The sequence below is a fragment of the Arvicola amphibius genome, chromosome 7, assembly GCF_903992535.2.
Source record: "Arvicola amphibius chromosome 7, mArvAmp1.2, whole genome shotgun sequence".
NCBI lineage: Eukaryota > Metazoa > Chordata > Mammalia > Rodentia > Cricetidae > Arvicola > Arvicola amphibius.
Window position 1 is genome coordinate 15118314 of NC_052053.1, and position 24959 is coordinate 15143272.

Below are 24959 nucleotides of genomic sequence, written 5' to 3' on the forward strand. Positions count from 1 at the left end.
TCAAACCTTTCAAATAATGCCACTCCCTATGAGCCTATGGGGCCATTTTCATTCAAACTACCACACCTTCTAAATCGCCTTTTTCAGTAGCATTGTTGCTATGAGAATGCTATCTATGGTCTAATAGCTAATGGGACTAAAGCTTTAGAATTACACTGCCTCAAATTCTCCACCTTCTAGCTTTATGAGCTTCTGCCAAGTTAGTTTAACCCTTTGTGCTCAGAATTTCTTTGTTCAACCATTAAGACAAATAGCAGTACTTGCCTCCCGAGGTTTTATGAGGAGCCATGAGACAGTATCTGTACAATTTCAGCACCATGTTTTGTCTGTGGTAGGGAACTCAACCTCTTATTGACTGATACCAAGAAAGTCAAGAATCCGACGTCTAACGCTCCACTGCTAAGTTTCAGTGTGGACTTAGTCCTGTAGGATACTCAGTCAGGACTTGCTGTCCCAGCAAGAAGTATGAAACTAGTTTGATCTTACATTCACAATATAACAACGGCTTAAGCATTGTGTTTTGCTGTATCGTTCAGCAGTAAAAAAAGGTGCCAGGATTGTGAAAATGTGACTTAGTTCCCTATGATGGATTTTCAAGGCTGATTAATTTTCATTTTGGTTGAAAATTTTTATTTGAACATGAACTAAAAAGGAACATTCACATAGTTCAATGCATTAACTGTCTCACATGCAAATACTGCTTGATTAATTCAGTTTTGGAAAGGATGTTTCCTTCAGTAAAAGTTGAATCCGTAAAACTTCACACTTGAGGAAAAAGTTAGGAGGGGTACTGGATTGCTGTCAGGAGCCATCAGTTCTTCTCCCTCATGATTCCTAGCAATTTGACACCCTTGTTGGAGAAGGAGGAGGCCATATGAGTGGCGGCCAGAAACAAAGGGTGGCCATCGCTCGGGCTCTCATACGGAATCCCAAGATCCTGCTTTTGGACATGGCCACCTCAGCGCTGGACAATGAGAGCGAAGCCAGAGTACAAGGAGCACTGAATGAGGTTTGTGGAGAGCAGGTTCATTTCTCAAGCCCTTCAAGGAGGGGATGATACCAACAGGTCGGCACATCCAGTCTGAAATTGTATAAAACATTGGTCAGGTTCCATCTATTTCGAGTTGAACAGAACATACTTGTCATTTATTCCCCAAAGATGCAATATAAAATTAAAACGCAAATGAAGTGTAACATGATTTAACCACCCCCCCCCCCAAGCTACTAAGCTATCGATTAATTGCTATCAGGTCAGTCTGTGATGAGACTTATGGTTATAAGAAACAGTTGGCTACATCTGACATACACACAGGATGTTCCTAGGATTCACAGCTGACTTCCCTGTGGACTCAGGGGTGGTGTGAAGCTTGGTGTCGGTTCTGTCCTGTTTAAGGGTACGCCATGTCTTCTTACAGATTCAACATGAGCACACAATCGTCTCCGTCGCCCATCGCCTATCAACGGTCAGAGCTGCAGACGTGATCATTGGCATGGAACATGGAGCAGCTGTGGAAAGAGGCACCCATGAAGAGCTGTTAGAAAGGAAAGGTGTCTACTTCATGCTCGTGACCCTGCAAAGCCAAGGAGATGAACCCCACAAAGAAAAGGATGTAAAGGGTAAAGTACCTTTTCCCTTTGGCCTTCTACTAAATAATTAACATCTATGGTACTGGATGAATTCATACACTTGTGAATATGTACTGCGTATTCTCCCGAAGCCCAGCAGTCATTACACAGTTGCTAGGGGAGGTAAATAAAACACGGAAGGTTAAGTTATCAAGTCACAGGGCTGAACCCACAGTCCTCACTTTTCAACTCTATCATTTTCCATTTTTCCAGTAGGACAGGCTTTCTGGAGGTGTCAGGCATATTCTCGTTATTACTGTGTGACTTAAATAATGACTAAATATTTTACACTTGTTTCCAAATGGAGATCGACACTCCAGGCCCTACCATGCCTTCTCTTCCTCAGTCTGGAACTTTCAGACCTAGTGGTTACCCTGAGCTAATTAATCAGCCACTCTTGACCTTCTCTACCGTCTCCCATGTGGGCTCATGAATAGCATTAGGCATAACCATTGCACATGTTTAACATCCATGAAATCTGTAAGCTTTGAATGTTTGCTGGTTGTATCAATGTTTTTTTGTTTGTTTTGCCAACTTTAGTGAGTTTTCACTAATTTTTTAAAAATTCATTCTAGAAGATACTCATGTCCATAGAGAGAACAACCAGCCAGCACATATTTCACACAAGTCAATCTTACTGAGTACTTTGAATTTTTTTGCATGTGTGTGTTGGATCTTTCAAGATTTATTTATTGCAATAGGTTAATAGGATGTTTGGATATTCCATGCAGTAGTTGCCTTCTAGGCAAACAGTAGAGTAATCTATGTACATACAGCCCTGCTAAGAGTAGAGTAATCTATGTAAAATACAGCCCTGCTTATCGTGTGCGCTAAGGAACGGCTCGTGTTGTGTTAAACAGAAAAAGATGCAACTGAAGGTGGTACACTCGAGAGGACGTTCATCAGAGGGAGCTACCGGGAGAGCTTAAGGTAAGCCCAAGCCATGGGATTTTGAAATTTTCTGATATTTTTAGGAGCTTTTTACAGCTGTGGTCCTTAGGCAATATCTCAGGTTTAAGAAGGAAACCCTTTGCAGACTCCAGGTCTTGTGATGTAAGAGTGTGTCAGTTTATTTAACTCTGTCATTCCATCTGTTGAGAGGAGCGCCGTGATAGAGGACTGTCTGGTTAAAATGTTTATTGCGCTTAGAATAGGTACTTTATTATTTGTTTTAATTTTAGTTTTATGTGTATGAGTCTTTTGCCTGTATGTATTTTTGTCCATCATGTATGCGCCTGATGCCTACAGAGGTCAGGAGAGGGAATTGGACTCCCTGGGTCTGGAGTTAGAGATGATTGTAAGCCACCAATCATGTGGATGCTGGGAATCTAAAGCTGGAGAGCAGTGAGTGCTCTTACTCATTGAGCTACCTCTCTCTGACCCCTAGAATAGGGATTTTTAAAACTCGACATTTCCAAGATATTAAATGAAAGACTGTGCTCAGACTCAGGATAGGACTTGCTCATTCAAGATGGCTCCTTGTTTACTGAAATTTGCTTCAAATGGAGCATTCTGAGAAGAGCTTCATATAGTCAAAAATGATTTTTATTTATTGTTAGTTTTAAAGGAATAATTTACTAAAAAGTATTTGTACCTCTTTCAAATATGGATAGATTTTTTTTAATACTAATGTATCTTTCCTTTATAGATCTAAATTCTTGACTTGTTTTTTCTTCTTCTTTAGAAATCTACTGAAGAAAAAGAAAGAAATTTTAAAGAAGTGCTAGCTTTATTGAGCTGGAAAACAAAGCACTATCTTTGAATTCTATATAGCAGAAGATGTAGATATTACCAGAATTGTTAGGTACATATTATAGACATGTGGCACTATGTTTGATCATGCCAGTATGTTCAATTGTAAGTAAAATACGAGAATCACAACTTGAAGAGAGCAACTACTTTCTTGAACACAAACAATGACCGGGCACCTCTCTCAACCATTGGGTTAAAATGGCATGTATCTTCTGGTCCTGCCAACAGGAAAGATGATGTATTGTTTATTTTTAAGAACAAAATTCTGTCCATTCAAAGAAGTTTATGATGAAAAACAGATAACCATTTCACATAAGTGTCTCTTATTTCGCTACATCGCCCACAAATTCTACATTTTAATGACTAGGACTAAAAAATCCAGAAAGACAAACTACATACAAAAAGTAGCTATTAACCTCCTGCAGAGAAAGATTTATAACTTTGAATAAGGAGTTCTATTAAAAATATCTCATTGTAAGGGGTGACAAGATTTTCTTCTAGAAGATGACTAGATGAAATGTTAATTTGTATCTTGTTTCTTGGGCTGCGGTCTGTCTGAGAGCTGAGCCTTTCTTCAGCAATATATTTTAGGTTCAAAAACAAGTTAATTGGCAACAGAAAATAATTTCCTAAATAACAATGTTGAGAAAGAGAGAAAGAGCATTTATCTCCCCAAATTAGCTGTTTTTATTTGCAGTGAAAAGTGGCATGCAACTTGTGACAAAGTGGGAGTTTCTTAAGGAGGAGCGTTGCACCATTTCTGAAAAGGGGCTTGGTGGAGTCTTAACCGCCTTGTTTCTGATGAAGCACATGGAGCACCAGCTGGCTGGCAGAGCCCTTGCCCTGCACTTTTTCTGCTCGTGGTCTCATCACAGTCTATGCTAGAGAGATGGAACGGTCTGAGGAATAGGAGAGAGGGAGGTTGAAGAACTCACAGGCAGACTTGTACTGGAACTGGGTACTAAACACTCAATTAAATATTGACATTGTCAACTGCTGTGAGTTTGATTAGATCCATGGCTATGAGTTTCACTCGTATCGTACGTCCCATGATGCCCCTACGCTCACCCTGTGATCTCCAGGTGACACAGCCTTCTTCATAGTCTGGAGATGTCCCAGCATGAGTTACTGAATCCAGAGAAATAACTCTGTATGCATCCTCTCCATATCACTCCGAGTCAGAGTAAAAGTTCAACATCCCAGAGATTAGAGTGGGGACAGTGAGTCAGGTTTCGGGAGTGATTTTCTTCTTGATCATAATGAGCCCTGGCCAGAGTTTGAACGTGCAGGATTAAAGAAGAGGAGACGTCTGGGAAATGGGTAGCGTTGAACCTGAGTGACTAAGAGGGAGGCCATTCACACAGGGTGGGAAGAGATTAGCGTAATGAAGCTGGCATGTTACTGATTTCTTGGGAAGCCTGGATAAGCAGATAGTGGCAGGCACCACCTTGGCATTTTATTTTAGTCTAGTTTCCCATGAATACAAATAATAGAGGACATATAAATTATTCCATCTAGAGTCGGAACAAGAGACACGGTCCCCTCACCTCGATCATCTCTCTCCTTACACTGTGTTACTTCAAATTAAGTCTTCAAAAACACAAATGTAACTATTCAAAATTTCTGCACAGCGCCCACCCGCTTTTTGCTTACACTAGCATTGATTACATGTGTTATTCTCTGGGATTTGAACTCCTTGAGAAAGATGTCTGTGGTCTGGCTAGTCTTTGTGTTCCCTTGGATTTTTTACAGACTGTAGGGACCCAATAGATTGCAGATGAACGAACAAACGAATGAACAAATGCACTAAGCTAAATTATATTTCAATAAGTTTTTGTTGATTCCTTTCTATGGGCAATCGAAATACACTTCAAACCTAACTTGGAAGCTCTTTGGCCTGGTTGCTGTGTGACCTAGAAAACCTAGAGATAGTCTCACTGAGGGCCCTGTATTTATCTCACATGTATCCAGGTGGCCTCATCCTGAAGGGGAGAAGGACAGGAAGAGGGTGAGAATGAGGAAGAGGTGGGAGAGGGAGAATAGGAAGAGAAATAGAGACACAGGGAGACATAGAGACAGAGACAGGCAGAGACTGTAGAAGGACAATAGAAATGAAACCCCAAACCAGAAAGAAATACAAGTGCTAAACCATCACCGTTGCCATGGTAACAGCCAAAAGAATCATCTGGACTCCGAATACATTTGAGTCTTGGGCAGTTTTCAGTAGGTCGATGGGAAGCTTTTCTCCCTTCACCCTTTCCCTCCCTGGTATACCCTGAATCTGGATCGAGTAGTGACAGAGCTTGGGTTGAGAGGAATCTACCCACTTTACTCTGATCGAAGATAAACTTCATCAAACCTTACTTGGACGCTCCTTGCCCTATTGATGCGATGTGTGATGTGAACTGGGACACCCGCTGAGTCCAGTTACAACCTGCTTGCCATCTATAGCCTATCTTGTGTTACCGGGTTTTTTGTTTTGTTTTGTTTTGTTTTCCAGAGCTTCCATCCGGCAACGTTCCAAGTCTCAACTTTCTCATCTGACCCACGACCCTCCCTTGGCTGTTACTGATCACAAATCTACTTATGAAGACAGCAAGGTCAGACACCCATTGTCTGGGGAGGGGGTTGGGGCGTGGGAGGAGTCTTTCCCAGGTGCCCAATCGATCTTTAAGTAACTGTGCTTCCTGGGTGTATAGTAATGACTCACTAAGTCAGATCAAATGGGAGGTTATCAGGACTTAGTCAAAACTCAGTATTTTACACACACCCCACACAAAGAACAGAGATTCACTAATTTCTTTGAAGAACTTATATTAAGTTAAACTGAATAGTTAAGGGATTGCTGCCAATTTTTAGACGAATAATTATAAAAAAACACAGAAAATATTTCTTAACCATTTATAGCAAATTATTTGTTTTTATGGAGGTAACTTTTTAAAGTTTTAAAATAATACCTTGAATCATTTTATTTCTTAAAATTTAAAATTTCCTCTAATTGGTGAAGGTATTTGATAAAACTAGACCTAATACAAATTGTCACAGGTTTTAAGTATAAAGGCACGCTCATGAGAATGTAAGTATTGTGCTGTTGCAGACATTGTCCTTCTGATAAGGGACCATGTGTCAAGCCCCAAGTCTTTCCCACTTTGGACGTACTCACTCTTGGTCCCCTATATGCCCTTCCTTAGGACTTCTCTTTTCTCTTACTAAATTTTAGACCTTAGACCTCCTGACCCATTGCATCCATGTTGAATCTTTACAGGCACTTTGCCCAGCACCTTGTAGCAAGGCTTTTGCTTATTTTTTTGTTTTTGTTTTTAACTAGAATGAAAAATTGAGTTTCTGTGATGAAAATGAAGCCCAAACTCTTCTATGTATTGAATCAAATAAGCCAGGGAATATTTTAATTATAAGTACATCCATTATTCATGATGTAATCTCAAGATGCCCTCAATAAAATCCCAACTTGTGAACCTATTAAGACATTATTACAAACACTGGCTCACAGAGGAGAAATGTGGGACAATTTTTTGAATGATACCCTTTAAGATCTTATGAGAATGGGTTATTAAGGCTCTCTCCTGTCTTGCTCTACTAACACTGAATGGCGATCTCGATGTTGAATAAATTCCATAGAACCTTCTTTCTCAGGAGTTGGCAGGATGAGTCATGGTGAGGGAGCCCACATGTATAATGGTAATTTCTGACCATAAAGGTGAAGCTCTTCTTTTGGTGCTGGAATTAATTATTTCATTTATGTTCATGGTGTTAGGAGTAAAACAACTGAAATCATTTGGATGGTGCTAGTACAACTTTGAAAAGACGACATTTGATGTTTTCTCTTGCAAAGGAGATGAAAACAAAAACAGCGAAAAAGATGTTGAGAAGCTGATATTATGACGTTCAAACTCCAAAAGGAAATGATCTCTTGTCTCCCTGATACTTCTTGTGTACACAGTAACTGTATCAGAGTCCTTTGACTTGAAGGAAATTTAAAGCAAAGACTATAACATAATTTAACATAAATGGGATTTCCATTTATTTTTTTAACTAATCAATTTTTAGTCCTAAGGAGTCACTGTGTGAGAAGGTATGACTTTGTTTTAGTATTTCAAAGTATTCTAACACTTAACTAAAGTCTACAAGGCCGAGCAGGATTCTCGTTCTTTCTCATTCTGCTGGAGAAGGCGGGTTTCACCTTCTGTGGAGTGGGAAACCATCTGCTGTGTTGCTAAAGATTCCACTTCCACAAAGCAATTACCTCCACCTTGTGGTCTCTCAGGGTATTTACAGAACACAGAGAAGGGCTAAGGTTTAAGCTGAAATAAACCCAAAGAGTCAGCTAGTGACAGCTAAGCCAGTTCCCTTTCTCCAAGCAGTATCTTTAGCTCCCATAAATGGTATCAGATGGTAGATACCCTGATCAGGTTAAGTTTAGGATTAGGGAACATCTACAGATCAGAGATTTTTTTCAGTCTCTAATATTTATGAACTTTTTCAGTAAAATTGACATGCATGCATGCATACATACATACATACATACATACATACATGAGAAAAGTGGAATATAAATGAATGAAGTCAAGATGAGTTTATTAGATGCTTGTAGCTTCATCATTGCTGACTTCCTGGGTTTAGTCCTAGTTTAAGACATAGGACAGAGACAGGACTCATAAAAATGGCTGTCTGTGCAACTGGGTGGTGGTGGCGCATGCCTTTAATACCAGCACTTGGGAGGCAGAGGCAGGTGGATCTCTGTGATGTGAGTTCAAGGCCAGCCTGGTCTACAAGAGCTAGTTCCAGGACAGGCACCAAAGCTTCAGAGAAACCTTGTCTCAAAAAAAAAGGCTGTCCATGCTTGTTCATCTAGAAAATCTTGGCCTCTTTGTTACATGTACCATTTCATCATTAAGTCTAACAGTCATTATCCAGATAGAAGACTCCTATTGTTAGAATACGGAAACCAGTATAAATAAGCATAGAAAGAATGACATTATATTCCAGTAGGAAGTTTTATTTTACCGTGGCCCACACAAGAGAGTTAAGAAAGAAAACTAGGAAAATCCCGTTGAGCATGGAACTATCTATACAGCAGGTAGGAGACCACTGTATCTTCTGGAAAGACTTCAGTTATTATTTATAAAGTATAAAAGATTTTATATTACTTTTTATTCTTCTGTTGTTCATTTAGATGTAACAAATAAAATTCAATAAAAGAAGCCATTGTCTGGGGACTGGCTTTCTAGTTTCTCTACTGCTCAAGTTGCTTTAGTATAGTAGGGTAAAACTTTCTTTTTCTTTTCTTTTCTTTCTTTTTTTTTTGGAGGAGTTATTTTTATTTTGTTTTGCTTTTTTGAGACAGGGTTGTATCCCTGGCTTTCCTGGATCTCTCTCTCTCTCTCTCTCTCTCTCTCTCTCTCTCTCTCTCTCTCTCTCTCTCTCTCTCATAGACCAGGCTGGCCTTGAACTCACAGAGATCCACCTCCCTCTGCCTCCCCAGTACTGGGCTTAAAGGTGTTTGCAATGACGCCCTGCAGATATAACTCTCTTTAAGATCAATTTTTTTTTGTAGCCAGTAACAAAAATTATTCAAGTTAACTAGTTTAATTTATTAGTTTATGTTGAAATGAAAACTACAGAGCAAAAAATATTCCATTTTGCCCTTAACTATCTCATTGCTTAAGGCTAGGGACACTTTGCTGCAAGAAAACCAGGAACAGTTCCATTTTCTTAGACTGGAAATGACGTAACCATCCTGCCATTAGGGAACAGGTGGAATTCAGAGAATGTTAACATGACATTTATGAGTCTGCGAGCATTCAGATCTGGACTATCAAAACCTGCAAAGGTCACTTTTGCCATATTGAAAGTCATCCAGTTAGTCCGACACGATCCCAAGGGTGCGGGCAGAATCCACTACAGTCAAAGTGAATACTGAACTACTCGGGGCAATAAAGTCTCTGCAGCTTGGCCTTTCTGCACTGGCTGGCTCCCAAGGCCAACTCCCAGTTCCCAAAAAGAGACGCAAAGGGGGCCAGGCAATAGCACCTTGAAGTAAATTGTTAGAGGAGAGAACTAACGGGCTTGTCTTCTCTCTAGTGAGCAACTGCAATGAATGCTTGGGGTAAAGGGAATAGCTCTGCCTTCCAAGATAGTTGGCCAGTCAAATATCCTTAAAAAAAAAAACTGTCTGGATAAAGGCAGTTATTGTCTGTGTGCAGAAATAGGATATATCCAACCTCCCCATTTTAATGAGATACCCAAGGCCAGAGAGTGGAGTGCTTGGCTGTACATTCTGTGGGTGACCAGACAGGGTTCTCCCAAGAACTCCATTCTTCCTCTGGCTGCTGCACGGGTCCTTTCTCAGGCACCCTCCTCTGCGGCATTGATGGCTGAGTTAGTAGGCTGAGATGATGAAACAACCGAGCAGGAGGATCTGCTGCACGAGCGAGCAGCAGCGACAATGAGCAAGTGTTGAAGGCGACCAAGGGAGAATTCAACAGGGAGGCGATGACAAATTCATTACCAGCTCCAGCTACAGCGGTAATGAAACAGCCATCGCTTCAGCCCTTCATTTGAGCTGAACTGGTCCTGTGGCCTTGGACTTTGTAGAAAAGGGAAAGTTTTCCGAAGCTTTGTACCACTTTCTGTTCCTGATATTTAGCTATATTAACTTGTACTAGTGAAGAAGGACATCCACTAATTATTTTGTGGAATTATTTTTGTAGCCAATTTTGTATAGGTATTTTAACATAAAAAGTTTAAAAATCAATATAAAGCTGTGTAAGTCACCTAGAATCCTTTCTTGGAGTGGATCAACAATTCATTGAATAAACAAGCAAAAAGATGAAAAGTAAAACAAGGTTCTATACATAGTTCTTGCCTACAAGGGGATGAAAGTTACGAGCTGTGATATTTTAATACCAACTGGAAAGGACCAGAGTCGGGGGAAATCCTGATTAATTTTCACTCTCTGTGGGGGAAAATGCGCATCCAGATTCAGGCCTGCTGTCTTGTGAGCGCTCCTTAAGGAAAACGTCATGAACGTGAGTGCACGGTTGCTGTGGACCAAACGCATCTCAACTCAGATACGCTGTTCTGTCCCAGAGCTTCGGCCAGCAACTAGCTTAAAGAACCGTGTTTGATATGCATGGGAACTAAACTCGAAGCTTCCCAAAGTTCTTAATGTGTAAGCACACTTAGCAAAGTTGTTTTCAGAGATACAACACACTCCTTCCCGCTTGAGAGTTAGCCGGCGTGCAATTGTGAGTGCTATCAACTCACTACTTAGTGTACAGCCCCATCCCAGCCAGGCCACAGTCCCAACCAATACCAGGGACAAGTCACCACATCTCAAGGGTCTCTAGAGTCACTCATAATGAGTCAGCCTGCTACTCTTAACCCTGTGTGCGCCAAAGGGTATGAATGTGTTTGGGTAACTGATGTAACCCTCTCTTTCCCTAAGGACAAGGACGAAGAGGTTGAACCTGCCCCAGTGAGAAGGATTCTGAAATTCAATGCTCCAGAATGGCATTACATGCTGGTGGGAGCCGTGAGCGCATCTGTGAACGGGGCGGTCACACCCATCTACTGCTTCATATTCAGCCAGATCCTTGGGGTAAGCAAGCCCCTGGGCTCAGTTGATTCTCTTCACATCTTCTGTTTTCAAATCACTGGCTAATGCCGTATCTGACCCAATACCTCTTTGCTTTAACACACTTAGCTCTTTTTTTTTTTTTATTTTTTGCTAGCTCTCCTTCCCATCCCCAGCTCTAAAGGATGAAAAATTCATAGTCTCGCTGGGTGGTGGTAGCACATACTTTTAATCCCAGCACTCAGGAGGCAGAGGCAGGCAGATCTCTGTGAGTTTGAGGCCAGCCTGGTCTACAGAGCTAGTTCTAGGACAGCCAAGGCGACACAAAGAAACACTATCTTGAAAAAACAAACAAACAAAAATAAATAAATAAATATTTATAGTCTCCACCATACAGAAGATCTGAAGGTGACATTCTCATTTAGTTTGGGCCAGCAAGGGCTCTCAGCCATTAAACCTATGAGAAAATACATAAATATAGCTACAGATTGAGGCTTGAAAGCGGGCAGCTTTCCTGTATGGAAAGCGTGTTTGTTGAATAAGAACACAAAGGGATTCTCAGGCAGTTTTTGATCTTGCTGTCCACGGAGGTTCAAAGTTTGACCTAAAGAGCAAGTCACAGTTTGTCCTGTGCGAGTCTCTGCTCTGCTACTGAGTGCATTAAAATGGGGACGTAGGAGGAAGTGGGGAAGGGAGGTCAATAAAGAAGTAAAGCTACAGCAGGGAGAAAGAATAAACTTATTTTAATTCTTCACTTCCTTGGAGTTTTGCTATTCTCCATTTGACTATTGCTATAGCAACAGTGACGAACACTTACTAGGCATCATCCAAACGCTTTGTGTTCATTATGTTTCCTAATAACCACTGGATGCCCTGATGCTTCTTATTGCTATTTATAGAGGAGGAGCAAACTAAAGCTCAGAGAATTTAGGGGATGGAGCCCATGGTGGAGTTGGGGTTCACATCCAGACAGGGTGATATAGAGCCAGGGTCTGTTTACTCCTTGGTACCACAAAATTAGTCATTAAAAGGCTGACGTATTTTCATGGTTCTCTCTCTCTCTCTCTCTCTCTCTCTCTCTCTCTCTCTCTCTCTCTCTCTCACACACACACACACACACACACACACACACACACACACAGAGACAGAGACAGAGAGTTCAAAAAAGGAAAACTATACCCTTAAGAACATTGTCAGCTTTCTCAAGGACTTGCCAGCACACCATGTTGTCAGAGTAATACTTTGAAAAACTCCCATTTTTGTTCCCCTTTCTACATCCCTCTCTGACAGAAATTAGGACCACAAAAAATAAATGGGTGTGACTTGTATAAAAAGACCTCAATAATCCACTAATAGAATCATCTGGGCAGAAATGTCCCTGGCCATTTTTGATCACATTACTTTCAGGAAGTCAGGCAGTTGGTAACACAGCTAGAGTTAATTGAGTTTCTGGCTACATGGTGCCACAATCTTTCAGGCTGAAAATTTTTTAAAATAATTGATGTATATTTCTTAATTTCCTGGTAGGTAAAGTATCCAAATATAAACACACGTTCTTTTATTCACCCAAGAAGCATTTGTGGATAGTCTCCCTTAGGCATCATGCTAGCGACTTGAGAAATTTACGAGTGGAATTTCCAGGCAATGAGGAAGGCAATCACTAAACAGAAAGGAAAATAAAGAGCACCCACCATCCAACCAATATTTACCCCTGGCTTGTTTACTGGCCACTGTTGCTGGTGTTGGCCTGGGCTAGATGGCAAGAGGAAGCCTTGCCTAGCTTCTCCAGCTACCATTCCAGAAGGGAGTGGCCCTGGGTGGATCTGGGTGGACCTCTGAGCAAGAGGAACATATGTTAGTAGAAAGTGTGGATCAGTCTGAAATCCAGAAGCCGACACTTTGATGTTGGCTTGTATAAAGAAAAGCCAGAATATTAATTTCTTTACTGATTTTTCTCTTTCTAAAAATATTTAGACAATTTGTTGTTGTCTAAATATTTTGTTGACAGTTTCATACACACATATAGTATACTTTGGTCATGTCCTCCCCATCCCCCTCTCCTCTCTGCTGTAGATGATTTCTAACTCGTCTTAGCACAATTACCACACACTCACTGTTACACTCATTACACGCAGAGGTCTTGAGTCTGTTTCTAGTCAGCCTGTTTTTATCTTGACATACTTCAAGAATATCATATTCATTGTTTATTAGGCCACCCTGAGAGACATGTTTCCATTAAATGATTGTGCACAAATAGAAACCTGGCTGCTACCGTATCTAAGCCTCTATATACAGCTAAACTATAATATATGTTTCACTTTCCCTGCTGCCAAGTGTTGAAGCCACTGCAAGCTGGGTGCAGTACGCTGGTAACACATAGACACAGAATCAGTCAATCCTGAACGGTTTTCTGTCTCTGTGTTATTTTGTGTACTTCATTAATATGAAACAAGAAGCCTACCTCCTGGGTTGCTGTGAGAAACCTAAATTAAATTAGGATCTAAAGAAATACTAATTTAACATTGGTTAAGCCATGCACACAGAGCAAGAAGTTAATGACTCCTTTTCGCCTTAGACATGTCGCCATGACAAAAACAGAAAGATGTGTTTCTGAACCACAGCCAGTCTAAAGACAGAGAGTTCTAGTGGTGCATATTCAAAACTAAGAATGTACAAAGAACCCACGGAACAGGATTTGGTGGCAGAATGATTATGGGCAAGATGGGAGGCTTACTACCGAGCTAAACAGTCATGTGGATTTTAACACAGCTGCTCAATCTGGACTCTGAGAACACAGACAACACCATAAACCGAGGCACACCCAGGAGAAAGTCACTGTTCCTGAAGCTGGCAACTGGGAGTTTCCTTATTTATGAACAACTCCCAGATGAATGGACTCAGGCCGATGCCTTGGTCTTTGTGGCCCTAGCTGTCTATGAGTTAAGTAGATTCATCTGTAATCCACATGGACAGTATGTGATTTTTGTGGGGAGAAGTCATTGGCACATAGCAGTTTGAGGTTCCAAGAATATCTGTATAGCTATTTAAAAAAAAAAAAACTCAAACTCAAATTGTAAATTCCTTGAACTGGTTAGTTACACAAGTCTGGCAGGAACTAATGTGGTGTCTTAGAGCCTGTTTTCTAGAAGTTGCAGAACCTATCAACTGTCCTAGGTCTAGTTCTCTCTCTCTCTCTCTCTCTCTCTCTCTCTCTCTCTCTCTCTCTCTCTCTCTCTCTCTCTCTCTCTCTCTCTCTCTCTCCTTTGCAGTTTGTGTTCAATCCTGGAACAGCATTCCTTTTTTTAACCTTTTCTCATTTAAAATATATTTTTCAAAATGTCATTATAGTTCCCTTAGCTGCTCTGTAAAACCTGGAATTAAAACAAAGCAAGCAAATAGAAATCCAACTCTTTGAGCACACAAACATCAGGTCGAAATAATGGCCTCTACTGAACCATTATTGCCAAAGCACTATAGGTTTTAAATAAGGCGCGTGCTGACGCAAAATAAAGGGAGAATGTATCCGACTTGGGAACCTTGCTTTGATGATGGACAAAGGGAGATGGGTTGCTTCCTGTTTTCAGCACATCTGGTCCTGGTATTAATCCTTGAATGCAGTATTGTCCTGAAACCTGTATTTTCTGTTTCTCTGTATCACTTGAATCAGAGGCCAGACAGACAAACACAAAAGGGAAACAGATTATTTTTGCTTCACAGGAAAGATCTTGGACACATCCTTTTTAAGGAGATTTATCTGCTACGCTGTAGGTACTCAGCAAATGTGTGTTGGATAAATTGTTTCCTTTGAGAGAACTGGCATTGTTCTAGCTACTCAAAGTAGTTCAGAACTGTTGGACTGGAGCCAATAAACAGCTTGCCATGCAATCCCGAGGACCTGAGTTCAATTCCCAGAATCCACACAGAAAGCTAGACCTGGTGACACACGCGTAATCCCAGCAGTGGGGAGACCAGAGGATCCTTTCTGGGACTCACTGGCTGAACTGACTAGTTCCAGAGAGCCTGGAGAGAGAAAGGGGAGAGGAGAGGGGGAGAGAGAGAGAGAGAGAGAGAGAGAGAGAGAGAGTGAGAGAGAGAGAGAGAGAGAGAGAGAGAGAGAGAGAGAGAGGGACTTATATATTCTCCAGTCCACACTTTTCCTGGCTTCTCCCAGTTACTTCTTTTAGTCTGAATCGCAAAGATTTGTTGTGACTAAAACACTTTTCCCAGAGAGCTTTCCTACCACAAGACACTGTTTACTTATGGCAACAGCTTGCTTTTTAGCCTGGTGCTTAAGTAACTATCAGCAAATTCATCACAGATTTAAGAGTATCATTTACTGATCAAAATAGACCTTAAAGACCCTATCACTCCGGGCAGAGGCAGGCAAATCTCTGTGAATTCAAGGTCAGCATGGTCTACAAGAGCTAGTTCCAGGACAGGTAGGGTTACACAGAGAAACCTTGTCTTGAAAAACAAAAAACAAAAAAAGACTCTAGTCACAATTTCCATGGCCTTTGAGGAGAGAATAGTTCCAGTCTCCTGTAGGACAACACTATCAGGCTCAGATTTCACCGTCTTTCCTTTCCTAGGCTAACAGCCAGTTGTGCAACAGCTGGCTGCTGTAGAAATTAACATATATATATATATATTCTATACTTATACAAATAATTATATATAGGTATATAATTATATAAGTATATCATGTATAATTATATAATAGTGCAGTATAATTTTATACTTATGTATAATATATATTTTTATACTTATAAACTAGTTTATATGTGTAAGAGCAGTAAAATAAAGGATACCTGTGTCTAAAAATCATCTTATGTTCATTATTCAAGCAAAATAATAGGTGAAATAAAACCATTTTCCCCCACAGACTGACATTCTCAAATTCTGCACAATGTCCTTCTGCTTCCCTTTTCTTTTTTTTCCCCTTGTCCTCTTCCCCTTCTTCCCTCTTTTTCTCCCTTATTTCTTAAAGGATACTCTTATCTGGCTCTCTTTCCTTTCCTTTTTTTCATCAACATCAGGGAAAAAAAAGCTAACACCACTGCTTAAATCAACACAGCCGGAAGCTGGGGAGGACTTCTGTAACTGCTGCCATTGTTTTAAATGTTTCAGGAACCCTGTCCTTTAGGGAATTAAAAATAATACACCCATAATGTTCATTACTGACTTTGGTTTAAAAACTAGTGTGTTTAAAGTGAAGCCATTTTTTTTAAAAAAAAGTTTCACAGCAAAATTAAGAGGATGTTCCAGAGATTCTACACCCCTTGCCTTCCTCCATCACCCACCTCCTAGGCCACAGTGGTCATTCAGCACCGCCGTGCTGTGCACCGTCAATAGCCTCTCATCTCTAGTACAGGTTGAGAGTGAAGCTCACTCTTGCTGGACGTTCTATGGGATTGGACAACCGTGAAAACTCAATCGAACATACAAGATGTATTTATTTTGTTATTGTTTATAATAACAAACTTTCTTCCCCACTTATTATCTTCCAAAGATTTTCTCACTCACCGATAAAGAAGAACAAAGGTCAGAGATTTACAACATGTGCCTGTTTTTTGTCATCCTGGGCTGTGTATCCATTTTCACGCAGTTTCTGCAGGTAATTTTATTTTTCATCAAGGGGCTTCCCTATTCCCCCCCCCCCTTTTTTTTTTTTTTTTGCTCATGTGAAAAATCTCATCAAAGACTCCTTTATGTTTTAGGGTTACACTTTTGCCAAATCTGGGGAACTCCTTACAAAGAGGCTGCGTAAATTTGGTTTCAAAGCAATGCTAGGACAAGACATTGGCTGGTTTGATGACCTCAGAAATAACCCTGGAGTGCTAACAACTAGGCTTGCTACGGATGCCTCCCAAGTTCAAGGGGTAAGTCTTGGGAGTGTCTGTCCATTTTGGATGTTATAACAGAATATCTTAGATGAGGCAATTTGCAAATTATAGACACGTTTTCCTCATAGTTCTGTAGGTTGGGAAGTTTAAGATCAAGGCAGGGCAGGTTACATCTGGTAAAGGTATATTCTCTCTCATTTGAAGATAGCATCTTCTCGCTCCATCTTCCTGTGGTAGAAGGTTAAAGAGGCTGGAATTCTGTCATTACTTTCCTTTATTCTTGAAAAAACACAGATTTTTCAATCCAATCGTGCCCACAGGTTCCGACAGTAACACCCTCCAGTGGGAATTAGATTCCGACATGAATTTTGGAGAAACCCATTCAGATGTAGAACAGTAAGATTGTATGTATTACACAGATGTTCTCACCATAGAATGTTCTGAGAATTCCCCATGTTTCCTCTGGGATGAACCTGGTAGGGCTGAGATAAGCCGGAGCCTTGCGACAACAGCTACTGTAGAGTATCCCATAGGCAGCGCCTAGACCCAGTGTTGTGACACACATCAATACGCTGGGATTTGGGATTTCGTCTTCTGAGTCTAGCAACAGCTGTTTTCTCAGACGGTTCTAAGACCCAGAGGCTTGAATGTTACCAGAGTCAAGTGCGCCCCCTAGAGGTGGAAGAGGAAGGAAACGGTACATAGCAATGTCTTCACCTGCTATCCAGAGTGATGTCTGGAACAGTCTGTGAACAATCCCCCTTGGGAAGTGGGGAAAAGAAGAGGCGGTTGCTGTCGAGACTCTCTCAAAGACTTCAAAGGACGATATTTCTGGCCCAGGGACCCACGGAGACAAAGCTGTAGTTTCTAGATCCCACAACCTTGTTAAGAGATATAACACACCTGAGGGTGATCAGCCTGGTCCTTCGCAAAGCCAGGTGTTGGGACTAAGGTGATGAGAGGCAAATTTACCTTCCAAATATCTACCAACTTTCTAAGTGAGAAGAAAGCGAGCATGATTGGTGAAGCTTGGGAGAAAATAGGAAAGGAAAGGAAAGGAAAGGAAAGGAAAGGAAAGGAAAGGAAAGGAAAGGAAACAACCCTCCTCGTATTAGGAGTGTTGTGTGTGGTATGCCTCAACTTCTAGCCAGTTCAACCAAAATACAAAATATTACATGTTTCATCAACCCTGGGATTATGTTAAAGGAAGGTCCCTAGAAACAAATCACTTTGATTCTCTTATCTTTAATATACAAACATGTTTTCCATAGACTTAGAAGCACTCTAGATAGATCATTTCTGCCTTTATTCTCCCAAAAAATTTCTAATAGGAGCATATTTTCATTGTTACATATTCTTCAACAAGGGAGTTTTAAAGCAATGCAGTACATAATTTTAATGAATTACCACTTTTATTATTTGTGAACACCAATTAATTGTACAAATTGGTGGGATTCTTAGGCATGTGTCCTGCATTGATTGTGTCCCTCCACCTTTCATCTCCCATAACCCACAGCCCTCAACGATTTCCCAACTCCTTTGCATGCATACACACACACACACACACACACACACACACACAGCCCTTAGCTTCCACGTATGAGAAAGAACATGCAAGTACATGTGACTTACTTCACTCATGCTCTAGCTCCATCCGTGTTGCTGCAGATGACAGGATTATGTCCTTCTTTGTGTGTGAATGATATTCCATTTCAATTATATACCATATTTTATTTATCTGGAAGTCTACTGATGAGTAACTAATCTAATCCCACATTTTAACTCTTGTGAATAACTCTACAATAGACATAGACATGCAGATTTAGATAGATATCCAAGCGTGAGATGACTGGATCCTATGAGGCTGCCATTTTTAGTTTTTCTTTAAAGGAACTTCCAGCTGTTTTCCATAATTATTTCCCTAATAGTTGTTTCCATAATAGATCTTTTCATTCTTTCGTGTGTGTGTGTGTGTTTACAATATATAGTTCTGGCTGTCCTGGAACTCACCAGGCTGGTCTTGAACACATAGAAATCTGCCTGTCTCTGCCTCCCAAATGCTGGGATTAAAGAGATACCTCTCTTCAAACAGGACTTATACTTTTACATGCCATCTTGTTAATTTTCTTTCCTCCACTTCTGGATATAAAACTCCATTAAACATCTTTAATTAAACTGGTCTGGTAGCCATAAAGTCCCTTTGTTGTTGGTTTTTTCCTTTTATTCACAAATATTTTTCTTTATTTATTCATGTGTTTATGCATCTGTGTATGCATATGTGGGAGTCAATGGACAACTTTCAGGAATTGGTTTCTCTCCTTCCACCATGTTAGTACTGGGGATTGAACTCAAGTTGACATGTATGGCAGCAAGGACTTTTACCAGCTGAGCCATCTTGCCATCCCAGAAAACCCTTAGTTCTTGACTAAGGTAGAAGGTCTTTATTTTGCTTATTATTATTGCCTTCTTGGGTGTGGTAATTCCTATTGGCAGTAATTTTCTTACAGGACTGAGAATACACCATCCCATGCCCTTGCAGCCTCTGCTGTGAGTCTAATATCATTGTCTTTAATTAGAATCTGGTGATTTTCTTTTGGAGAGTTTAAAATTCTATCTTTGTCCTGATGTTTTTCTGCCAGTCTATGTTGGGGTGAGAATCTTTTCTGGTTGTATTTCTCTGGACCTCTATAGGCATTCTACTGTGGGATGTCCATGCCTTCCCCAAGGTTAAGGAAGTTCTCTGTTTTTGTTTTATTGAATACATTTTTATATCAATCAATGATGCAGACATTTATTTATTTATTTATTCCAAGACAGGGTTTCTCTGTATACTCTGTGTAGCTTTGGAGCCTGTCCTTGAACTTACTCTGTAGACCATACTGGCCTCAAACTCACAGAGATCCACCTGCCTCTGCCTCTCGAGTGCTGGAATTAAAGGCATGCACCACCACTGCCCAGCTTGACATTTGATCTTTGAATGGCATCCCAAAGCTCTTGTATTCTCTCTCTATTTTCTTTCTTTTTCTTCTTTTAGTTTGAACAATGATATTTTAAGAGAACCTTTGCTCAATCTTTGATATTCTTTCTTCTCTTTGGTGTAGTCTGTTAGTAAATTTCCAATTACATTCTAATACCACTTGTTGGCTCCTCATTTTCAGAATTTTTGGTGATCATTTTTCAAAATTATTATTTAGTGGATGAATAGATAAACAAAATGTTGTCTATACATGCAACCAAATGTTTGTATTTTCAATGAGAATGAAATTGTAAGATGTACCACAATGTAGATGAGTTTTGGCTAAATATTATATAACCCCATTATATGAGGTACCTAAAAATAGACAATTCATACAGAGAGTAGAATAACAATTACCAGTGGCTCAGGGGAGGAAGGTGAAGCGATCATTTGACAGGTAAAGATGGAGAGGATGGAAAGGTTGAGTGTGGATGTGATGGCCACACACCACTCTCAGTGTTCTTCGTTCGTTTTTGTTGGAGAGTTATTTGTTCGTTTTATCTTCATGTCCCTGTGTTATGTACTTTGAATGTCTCAAAAACTAAATATCTTCACATATATTTTATCACAATAAAAAGAATTTACCTTTTGATACAAAATAGCCTTTCACATAATAGTGTCTAGTGAAAGAGAAAATGTCTGAGACGGCCTGATTGCCTTTGATTTGCAGGCTGCTGGCTCTCAAGTTGGGATGATGGTCAACTCCTTCACTAACATCGCAACGGCCATAATCATCGCCTTCATCTTCAGCTGGAAGCTCAGTCTGCTTGTGCTATGCTTCTTCCCCTTCTTGGCTTTTTCGGGAGCCCTCCAAACAAAAATGCTGACAGGATTCGCATCTCAAGACAAGCAGGCTCTGGAGAAGGCTGGCCAGGTAATCTTATAGACTTAATTTGCCTACTTGTGGCTAAGTAGTTGTCAAGTAAACCATTTAAAATGATAAGTACCGAGAAACACACATGCCTCTGCCTGAAGGCTATGACAATAAGGCTTCGGTGCATACACTTGATCAGGCAAGGAGAAAGTGTGGTAAACATAGAAGCTTCTATGTTTGGCTTCCTCCGTTATCCATCCTACATTTCTATGTTCTCACTTGCAGAGGTGAGAAGTTCTATTAAAGTTGCTGCTGCTGTTCTCTTATATTGACGGATTACCCAAGGTTTTGTTGTCCACACAGAACACATGCTTTCAACTTTCACACGTTAGCATTTGATAGACTAGTGGCAAATGTCTTTCTCAAATACAATCAAGAACTACAGAGTAGAATTCAAGTACCTTCAGGTTTTAGGTATTCTAATTTTTATATTCTAATTAATATCTGAACATAAGAATAAGTGAGAGGATGATGGCATAGGCATTCGTCAATTGAAAAATGAAACACACCTGCTGGCCATAGTGACACAGCAAGCAGTGATCCCAGAACTTGGGGGTGGAGATCAAAGGATCGGAATTCCATTCAAGGCTATCCTCAGCTACATAGTAAGTTAGGGTCCAACCTGGGTACTAGAGATGCTGTCTCAAACAACAATAACACACTGGAGAGAGGAAGGGAAGGAGATAGGGACCAAGAGACCAATCGATCACATATAACACACATTTCTTTTGTTTTTCTTCTTCTTGATTTTAGAGCCTGAACATAGGGACTAGAACTTACTATGCAAAGTAAGCACATTAGAACTGAGGCATACCCCAATTCTTCCTTTTATTTACTGTCTTTTTATTTTTTGTTTTATTTCTATTGTCTGTCTATCTATCTATCTATCTATCTATCTATCTATCTATCTATCTATCTAACCAGGTTGCCCAGATGGCCTTGAATTCACATTGGAGACCAAGTAGATCTTGAACATAGGATCTTCCTACCTTAGCCCCCCCCCAATCATTAGCATTCTGGGCTTTTACTACCAGGCCTGAGTCACACACTCATGCTTCATAAACTCACTCATTACTACGTTCTAGTTGAGACAAGAGAATATGATGCTGTCCAAGTCAACAAGACATTTTAGATGCCAGTGTAGAAAATAGCATCTCTAATAAGGTGTACCCCAGTTCATGCAGAGTGGGGCCTTAAACTGTGTATTTACACACATGCTCACCATGTAGACTGAAGATTAACTTATATTTAACTTTAACAATATTCAGTTAGCTGGTTTTAGAGAGAACGGTTTGCCGGACAGCAACTTTTTAGAAAATAGTCTCTAGTAAGTTAAATTTTATCAAGTGCCTGTTTTGTTCCAGAAGACATTCAAAGACAGTGTTTTAGACATTTCAAATGAATTAGCAGAGAAATATTAAAGCATGTCCAGGACAAGCATGGGAGACCTTGGCTCATGCCATCTCCCTCCCCACCCCCCGCTCTCCGTAAGTAGAGGCAGTGAAGCCCCGCTAGAACCAGGCAGAGACCGAGTGTAAGTGGCAGATGGCCCCATGGTCCAGGTGAGTTGACCCCAGCAACTTCTCTGTGTTACTTTCTGCCATTTGTGAGCAATCTAATCTGTGCAATGGCTGAAATGTCATGGAAAGAGACGGTCCTTCTTTTTGATTCCTCGGACCCTTCCCTTTTCAGATCACCAGCGAAGCCCTTGGCAACATCCGTACCGTTGCGGGGATTGGCGTGGAGAGGAGATTTATTAAAGCATTTGAAGCTGAGCTGGAGACGTCATACAGGACGGCCGTGAAGAAGGCGAATGTCTACGGGCTCTGCTTCGCCTTTTCCCAGGCTGTGTCGTATTTCGCCAGCTCTTCTGCCTACAGATACGGAGGTTACCTGATTGCCGAGGAAGGGCTGCACTTCAGCTATGTTTTCAGGTGAGCCGCATCCAAAATGACCACACGAGACGGACACTCCAGGGGGAACGCCTGGGTCTGTCCCTTAACTTCCTTGCTGCCCAGCAAACCATTTTCCTCTAAAGGCAGCTGGGTTTGTTTTTTTTTTTTTTTCAAAGTTCTACGGGGTGTGAGACACTTCCTCTGGACTTGGCTGCCTCACAGACTTCTCTCTGTGTGTGTTTGTCTCCAGAAGGCCTTGGTAGCAGCTGAGCTTGCTTCCTTCATGAATTATTTTAGGGGCTCATATTCAACAGAAGCAGCATGTCCTACGTTGTAAGCATGGTCAAGCCTCTTCATATTTCATTTACCGAGGGCTCTTTGGCAAAGGAAACTCACACAATGAAGCCTAGGTTTAAGGATTTGGGAGACATGAAGTCCATGTTTGGACTGAGGAGTGAAAAAGAGATGATCACAGACAGATGAATCATTGTAATTAAATTTACGCTTATTAAAACTGAGGTCCTCAAAACCTGGAACAAGATGGGCCCAAGGAAAGTTGTGTAGTTGAACTCTGTTCCTCGCTTGCAAAGACAACTGGTTTCTAGGCACTTCCTCTGAAAAGAGACAGGGTAGGACAGAGAAGGGGACTTCCATTCTTCAAGGCAGAGTCTGCTTGCTTCCAGAGGGGAGGGCCTAAGAATGAGGCCTCATCCTTACATGAGGGTGGTAGTAGGAGGTAGTGAGGGCAGAGGCAATCTTAGGTTTGGAGGACATGATCCTCTCACCTGATCCCTTCCTTCCACAACTTTCCTGCTAGCCCACTATACCCACATCAACTAGGAATGTCTCTTCTCTAAGCCCTTGCATATTTAAAGATGTTAACCCAGACCAGGAAACAGCAATCCTTGAGTTCTTTCTGCCAGTGCATACGAGGTATGGAACAAATTCTTGGCCAGTATGTGAGAATCAAGAGCCTAGAGAAAACTTCCAGCTGCTGGTTTTGCTTTAAGAACTAGACAGACATCCTTAAGCATTTCCTATCGTATCCCCAAAGCTTTCATCCTCTTCAGCCTTCTCCTGGGCTCCTGGAGAATGTGGGTTTCTAACCCAGTTGAAAACAATCACTGGTTACAAGCCGAGCAGTAAGATACACGCTTGCACACGCTCTACCTCTCATTCCACCCCATTTCCACCCTCTGGAAGATGGCACTGATGGGCAACCATATGGGTTGCTATGCACATCAAGGGCCAGGCAGCAGCATGGTTGTCTCTCAAAACTAATTTAGTCATCTGCTCATTCATTCCTGAAGTCTGTGTTGATATAGTTAGCAGCAGCTGGGATAAACAGAAGGATACCGACAACTGCATTTTCCTTATCCCGTGTGAAGCATGCCTTCTATGGGTGCTCAGCATGGAACAGCTCCTCCCATTGCCCGCACTGCCTCTATCTTTTACCTTCCTGGAATGTTACAGTGGGAAGAAAAGCCAACTTAATCTGGTCATCAAATTTCTCTCTAAAACAATATTTTTCAAATGTCTCCTCCACTACCCCCACCACCAAAAATGTTTTAATGTGGTGGATCTAGGATTTGGAGTTCTGAACCCTACCCCATTCAGTCTGACCCTGGACCCTTTTTCAGAGAGCACGGTTTGAAAACTATGAATCTTTCTAACTCCCACAAGATCAGACATGTCTAAAGTGACTTGCTTAAGCCGTTTGGGGCTAGCACCCAAAACTTTTGCCTCTTAGGCCTTCATACTACCCGCACCCCACTTCTCAGTTCCTGGGTGTTTGGTTGCAGGACGGCCTCTTCAGTGATGATGAGTGCAACAGCTGTTGGAAGAACCTTCTCTTACACCCCAAGTTTTGCCAAAGCTAAAATATCGGCCGCACGCTTTTTTCAGCTGCTAGACCGAAAACCTCCAATTAATGTCTACAGCGGAGCAGGTGAAAAGTGGGTAAGTACTGGACTGGGAGAGGTACGTGTGTGTGTGTGTGTGTGTGTGTGTGTGTGTGTGTGTGTGTGTGGCGCGCGTGCACATGTATGTACATGCATGTTCATGAGTGTGCATGTGTTTGTATACAGAAAAAGCCTCTGAAGATGGTCAGATGAGGACATTTTAGATTCTAAATTTTAGCAGCCTGTGTTCATCCATACGCACCCAGAATGGGCAAACAAGGGATTTATGAATGTGAAAAGAGGAAATAATTGGCATGGAAAATCAAGTGTTACCCTGGCGTTTGAATAAGACAACAGTGTGCAATTATGCCAGTCGTTTTCCATCGCCACAACACAAGGGTGTGTGATTTGTACAGAGTTCGCTGGGCGTGCTGGTATACTCCTGAGCTCAGGAG

At 41.1% G+C, this 24959-nt stretch overlaps 1 protein-coding gene across 1 annotated transcript in view; it reads left to right on the plus strand.

Annotated features, from left to right (window-relative positions):
* The window catches only part of Abcb11 (ATP binding cassette subfamily B member 11), an 80865-nt gene that overhangs the window by 43495 nt on the left and 12411 nt on the right, over nucleotides 1-24959 (plus strand). Inside the window, exons 15-24 of the mRNA XM_038335866.1 lie at nucleotides 839-1009; nucleotides 1416-1617; nucleotides 2487-2556; nucleotides 5879-5978; nucleotides 10847-10999; nucleotides 16485-16589; nucleotides 16693-16854; nucleotides 20505-20708; nucleotides 22401-22642; nucleotides 24406-24562. Of these exons, the coding sequence (XP_038191794.1) occupies nucleotides 839-1009; nucleotides 1416-1617; nucleotides 2487-2556; nucleotides 5879-5978; nucleotides 10847-10999; nucleotides 16485-16589; nucleotides 16693-16854; nucleotides 20505-20708; nucleotides 22401-22642; nucleotides 24406-24562 (1566 nt within the window). The remainder of the gene's footprint in view (nucleotides 1-838; nucleotides 1010-1415; nucleotides 1618-2486; nucleotides 2557-5878; nucleotides 5979-10846; nucleotides 11000-16484; nucleotides 16590-16692; nucleotides 16855-20504; nucleotides 20709-22400; nucleotides 22643-24405; nucleotides 24563-24959) is intronic.